Source organism: Molossus molossus, unplaced genomic scaffold (assembly GCF_014108415.1).
Source record: "Molossus molossus isolate mMolMol1 unplaced genomic scaffold, mMolMol1.p scaffold_m16_p_10, whole genome shotgun sequence".
Taxonomy (NCBI): Eukaryota; Metazoa; Chordata; class Mammalia; order Chiroptera; family Molossidae; genus Molossus; species Molossus molossus.
The window spans coordinates 42,689,664-42,696,502 of record NW_023425345.1 but is presented as its reverse complement, the minus strand read 5'-3'; the positions used below and the strand labels follow the sequence as shown (position 1 = coordinate 42,696,502).

At 35.8% G+C, this 6,839-nt stretch overlaps 1 protein-coding gene across 1 annotated transcript in view; it reads right to left on the bottom strand.

Annotated features, from left to right (window-relative positions):
- Positions 1-5,985: 5,985 nt before the first annotated feature.
- CUNH12orf40 (chromosome unknown C12orf40 homolog) overlaps positions 5,986-6,839 on the bottom strand; it is a 62,875-nt gene continuing 62,021 nt past the window's right edge. Inside the window, 1 exon segment of the mRNA XM_036251515.1 lies at positions 5,986-6,474. Within this exon segment, the coding sequence (XP_036107408.1) occupies positions 5,986-6,474 (489 nt within the window).

Genomic DNA, 6,839 nt, shown 5'->3' with positions numbered 1-6,839 from the left:
GAGAGAGAAACCAGCAACCAAAGTACATGCCCTTGATTGGGAATTGAACCCGTGTCTCTTTGGTCCACGGGCTGATGCTCTAACTACTGAGCAACCCATCCAGGGCTATAGCCAGACTTCTTAAATGGAAGCTCAGGGCAACAAAGTCCTGTGTCCTGAAAGAGGGGAAAAGAAAGTACTAACTATATCATTTTTCATAATATAGTCTTGGAAGCCATGCATCACTTCCACCTCATTGTGTTTGTGAGAAGCCAGTCACTAAGGTTCGCCTATATCAAAGAAAAAGTAGACTCCACTTTCTGTGAAAGAAGAGTCAAAGAAATTGCAAACACACCCTCTGGCTTCAAATTATTCATATTCCTTTTGTATGCAAAATAAACTGCCCACTTCCCAAGACAACCCCACCTCTGCAAAAGTCTCACTTATTATGGCACCAGGTATAGGTTCAAAGTCCAGGATCACAACTAAATGTGTATGAGACTTCAGAGGCTATTTATCAAGTACAGCTCCTCTAGTATACCTATTCTCAATACGAAGACCTGGTGAACTAAAGAGATAAGTTATATGTCATCTGCACACCAACATTCAGTGGTGGAAGAGGTATAAGATAATTATTATAGACTTTTCCATTGAAAGGAGGAGAGAGGCAAACAGGAGTCATTAATCCCTAACAATTCTCAAATCCAGCCAGGCACATACTGATGGTTCTTTGCCTCAGACCTGATGCCTGGAAATGTCACGCAGCACCTCTATAGGTAGGTATTTGCTCTACCCTCTGACCTCATGGTTCCACCCCCTTAGTCATCCTTTTCAATTTAAAAAAATTGCTGATGTTTGCAACAAAGCAGTTTTACCAGCCTGCTTCCTTCCAGTAGTACTTCAAAAGTTCAAAGGCATCTTTTCATGTTGTAATGGCTCTGTCCCTTTTAGTCTAAGCAGGTATTGTTTTTGCAAGTACACTTCTCTTAAAACTACATTAGTCTCTTATGAATCATACAGGGTTCACCCCACTAGACAAAAGCCATACCCACAAAATCCAAAACTGACTTCCTTAAAAGCCCTATTGTTGAACAGAGACAATTTGCAACACATGCCCTTTAAGAACCTCAGAGATATTTACCTGTTTCAGGTACCACCTCAAATTTTTGAGGTCTTTGTAGATAATGTACACCCCTGACATTATCTTTATTCCCCATTTTTCTTACAGTGACCTGGAATTTATCATAAGTCTTTTCATAATTTTAGCATCATTTACCATAAAAGAATAAATCTTTTCTTCTACCAAGTCCTGGCTCTGTTATAAAGGTATTTCTTTCACTTAACATGCTCATATTGCATTTTACTAGAGGCAGTTGGAATAAGCCAGGTGGCATCATCAACACTCTCCTTCGAAATTTCCTTCATTTTCTAGTTCTAGTCGCCACATTAGTACAGGTAACAGTGTTGCTTAACTTTATGCTACTACATAATAAATGTCCCCATTCTTCCAACTTACAATAATATTATCCTCCATTTCCAAGCCACCTTAAGGACCATAAGGTTTCAACTAACAGTCTCTTCAAGGGCCATTAGACTTTAATAATCTTCTCAAGTTTCTTCCAGCTTCAACCTGCCCCCAATCCTAAAGCCATGTTTCAGGTTTTTGTTATGGCAGTACCTCACTTCCAGGTATCAGAATGCGTTCCAATTATCTACCGATGAGTAACAACCTCCCAAAACTTAGTAGCTTAAAACATCAATATTTATTTTTCTAATAAAACTGCAGTCTAAGCAAAAGAAATTATATAAGGAATTAAAGAAAACCTAAAGAAACATATTATTTGTAAAATCCAAGATGTTATTTCTCCCTAAATTGCTATGTAGATTCAATACAATCCATACCAAAATACAACTAAATTTTTTTTGTAGAAATTGACAACTTGAAGTCAAATTTATAGGAAAATACATATAAACCCAAAACAATTTTTTAAAAAACACAATACTGATTTCAAAACTTGCTACATGAATCAAAACAATGTCATATTCATATAAAAGAGATATATAAAGAGTTCAAAACTACACATCGTGTTCAATTAATACTTAACAAAGGTGCAAAGTTAATTCAATTGGGGAAAGAACTGTCTTTTCAACAACTTCTACTGCCAACGACTGGATATCTATTTGTAAAAATAAAGAATAACTTATAACCTTACAATTTTTTTTTAAATAGCTGGAAAAAAATCACAGCCATAAATGTAAAAACTGAAAATACAACTCTCTAGGAGGAAATGTGGAAAAGAAGTTTTGTGAGCCCTGGCCGGTTTGGCTCAGCGGTTAGAGCGTCGGCCTGCGGTCCTGAGAGACCCAGGTTCGGTTCCCGCTAAGGGCACGTACCTCGGTTGCAGTTTGTCCCCGGCTCTGGTCAGTCGTGCGGGTGGCAGCCACTCGATGTGTTCCTTTCACATCGATGTTTCTCTCTCTCTCTGTTCCTCTCTCTCCCTCCCATTCTACCTGAACAAAAAATGGAAAAATGTCCTCGGGTGAGGATAAAAAAAAAAAAAGAAGTTTTGTGAGCCCAATCATTCGTTTTCAAAAAGATAAATTAGATTTTATTAAAATGTAAAACACTTGCCCTTCCAAAGACACTACTAAGCTAATAAAAAGATGAACTACTGTGAGGAGGAAAAAGTTACTTTTGCTATAATTGTTTTCAGAAGGCAAATTTGCTCCCCCAGGATACAGAAGGAAGGAGTTAAGCATGAATTTCACACTGACTGATGTGAAACCACATCCACAAGAAACACTAGGTGAACACACAAAACAGCAACCATCTTAACTGAGCCACAGAGGGATACGCAAAATGAACACATACATACAAACATTGAGCAGTTAACTCCATTCATTATTTTCTAAGGTTGTGTTTTGCTTTCCATTCACATTTGTGAAGGTAGATACACACACAGGGGTCCTGGGATATTTATCCACCAACTCCAAACCCTCATTGTTTTAAAAGACTGCTCTCAAATAGCATAAATGTCCTGGTACGTCCTGTTTGCCCACACATAAAGGCAGAGCAGGTGTCTGCAGCCAGGAAAATGTGTCACAGGTACCAACAGCAGGAAATCAGGATGGCATGTATTAAAAGGAAAAGAGCCAAGGAAATATTAGCAGAACACTGACAGCATTTGCTATGCTGCTGTATATGGTGTCATGAGGAAAATAAATACTAACCAAGAAATTACATGAGTAAACTACACTTATGGTAAGTGCTATAAAAGTAAATTGCATGAGAATATCCCTAAAGATAGCCTCAGTTTATTTCAGATGGCAACTTCCTAGAGTAGTTGATGCTGATCAAATAATGCACTCTTTCAGAAATCTGTTAAACACCAACTCCAAATTAATATCATAAACATCAGCCATTACTGAATGAACACTATCTTATTTGAAGTCACTGTGATTGGCAGTTTACATTACAAATGTGTGCACAATCATTAAGTTTTCCATTTTTTTTCATTTGGGTAAACCTTAACTAGAATTGACTTTGTTTCATAAACCTTAAATTGCAAAAATATAAAGCTATATTTCAATTATTTTTTTTCATTAAATGCTTTCACCAAGAGAAAACCTAAACCAGTATCATACTTGAGACATATGTTACAATCTATTCTATTACATGAGATGTCTTTTTTATTTTCTATACTTGTTTTCCTATAAATATATTTTAAATATATAAATTTATCTCTTAAAGTATCTAAAGAGTTAGCAATTGTAAAGTTAGGGACCAGTCCACAAAACTACCCTACTTCAGGGGTTCTCAGAGCAGCCTCAGATTTTATAATTGCTAGAAAGACTCAACTCACTGAAAGCTATTGTACTCTCAGCTAGTTTATTACGGGGAAAGGACTCAGACTAAGTCAGCCTAGGTAACAAAACCATAAGCCAGAGTCTAGAAAAGTAATCAATGCAGAGCTTCCAGTTGTTCTCTTTGTGGAGTCATGGACAGTGTTACTTTCTTGGTATCAATGTGTGACCTCACACAGAGAGTACTTCCAACCAGGGAAGCTCACCTGAGCCTTGGTGTCCAAAGTCTTTACTGGGGTTCCATCAGAGCTGCAGAGTTGACTGCCTTCACGGCTGGTCTCAGCTTCTAGCCCCTTAGGAAGTTGAGATGATATGCTTGTCTCAAAATCCCATCCTAAATCACACTGTTACTATCTGGCTTGACCCAACATCCCCAGGCAAACAAAGACACTTCTATCAGGCATGACATTCCAAGGGCTTAGAGATTACTTCCCAAAAACCAAGGGCAAAGGCCAGACTTCTCTCTGGGCAACTTTAAGTTCTTTACCACACTGCACCTCACTTACCCTGCTCTCACTGTGTATGGTCAATGCAGGAGCTAAGAAGCCCCGATAGTCTTCTTCATCTCAAAGAGATTAACTGCCAAATTATGATATTAATAACAACACAACTATATGTGGACTTCTGGAAAAAATGTGCTTTCAATATTGCTAGACTTAGGTAAGTATTTGGGAAAAAATAGTTTACTTACCATTTTGCAGGCAACCCAAAATTCACAGCTCCATTTTATTCTAATATCACCAGCACAGAGTGTTCTTTTTCCATATACTGGTCTTCATTGCTATAATATTTCATGTTTTGCAAAATAATGCTCAGGATTATCAATCCATGATGGAGTACCTTTCCTTAATATCAGGATGAAAATCTGGACTTTTGAAAAAACTATAAATGTATATCAGATAATTATATTCCTCTTTCATGAGATGAATACTATATTTTAAGAAAACTACTTGAGCTCACTGTGCTCTCTCTGTGGAAGCAAAAATAACTTCCTTAAATTAACTAAAAACCTAAAGAGTACTACTGTTTAAGCAAAACCTATTGGTGCTTCAGATGACCTCTGCAACACAACTACTGAGTGATATGTATGCATGTAAAAATGCAATATTTAATCATCCTTTCCATTAAAGGCACAGAAATGCCTAAAAATTTTATTTTTGGTTCAGTTAGATACCAGAATGCCCCCTGCTGGGCACTTTATAATATATCCATACAAATACCAATTTTAGAGTACAAACATTTAAAATCTTGACATGAAAAATAAATATTATGTTGGAAACAAAGCCTATATTTTACAAATGAGAAATCCTGATGTAATATTGATAGAAAAACTTTAGCAATGTTAAAATTAGTGAACATAAATCATTTTTCCAATACTGAACAATTTTATAAAAGCAGAGACATTTTTTAATTTTAAAGAGAATAACATGTTCCTTAGATCAGAAGCATCCACAAATATATTATCCAAACAAAATAGAAAATATATTGTATATTAAGCTAATGCCAGCCCTGGCTGGTTTGGCTCAGCAGTTAGAGCATTGACCCACAGACCAGAGAGTCCCGAGTTTGGTTTCCGCTAAGGGCGTGTACCTTTGTTGCAGTTTATCCCCAGCCCCAGTTGAGGTTGTGTGGGTGGCAACCAGTCAATGTGTCTCTCTCACATCAATGTTTCTCTGTCTCTCTTCCCCCCTCTCTCCCTCCCACTCTATCTGAAGATAAATGCAAAAAAATGTCCTCGGATGAGGATTAAAAAAAAAGTAATCCTAGAATTTCTTAAAAAGGTTATAATATTTAAGATAGTAGTAATAAAATTCTTATAGTGAGGTTATAAAATGTATTTTATATTAGTGGTAATATTTCCTGTCTGAAAATCGTGAAAGAGAACATTTTTGCTAAATATTTGACTGCATTAAATTTTAAAATAAATACACGGGAAAGGAAGCAATTAAACTTATTTTTAATCCATAAATAGCAGCATGTAATATAATAAATAATCACCATAAGAATGATAGTAAATATATATCATTTTCTACTAAAGATATACTAAAGATATACTAAAGCTACTAAAGAACTATCTATGTAAATTTATATTAAAATGTTTTATATTGATGAAATTCTGAACAGTAAGTGAAAAGCTAACCCTCAGGCAGAGATTTGAGAGTTTTCGTTGTTCCTGAGGATTTCCTGCCCTCCAGTGGTATCTGCCTTAATATTATCACTGCAGCTTTCAACATTACAAAGAGAAGTCACATCATTTCTACATTTACATTCTGAAATTATATCACACTGTATGGCAGCATCTAATCTTTCTTTCATTACAAATTCACTCTCTGTTTGTACCCACGCATCACATCTTACAGACTGTAGAATGCAGCTATTGCTGGTTTGGTTTCGTAACACGTGTGTTGAATTACACTGAGACTGGGCAAACTGATCTGTGCTATTTTTCACTGAGACCTGGTGAAAACTCTCTTTTTGTTTATGAATTTTAGCAGTGTTTTTAACAATCTTATCACATGGAAATTCTGCCAACCTTTCTAAATAAAAATTATTAGTTGTTTCTTCAGTTTTGATGCATCTCCTACTTGAATCTTCAATTTGGTGTGATGTTTGATCTTCATCTTCAGATGGCTAAAAAAAATTAGTAATTTTACTGTAAATGACGCTGAATTTTTTTAAAAAGTCAATCACTTCAAAGCATAAATTCATATTATAGAAAATTTCAGAACACAGAAGAGACTTCGACAAATTGCAAATCAAGCTGAATATTTGGTTTTAAAAAAATCAAGGAGGTTATAAAATTTTAAAGTAGCAAGAACAATAATTCTTGTAGCAAAAATACAAGAGAAGGGAATTTTGTCTCTTATCAGAACCCATTATTACAGGCTATATCATCTCCCTACCCTTTCACACAGAGGAAATGGTATGCACCACACTCTTCAACCACTTAAAAAGAGTAGAAAGTATTAACTTTGAAAGAAACACCGAACACATAA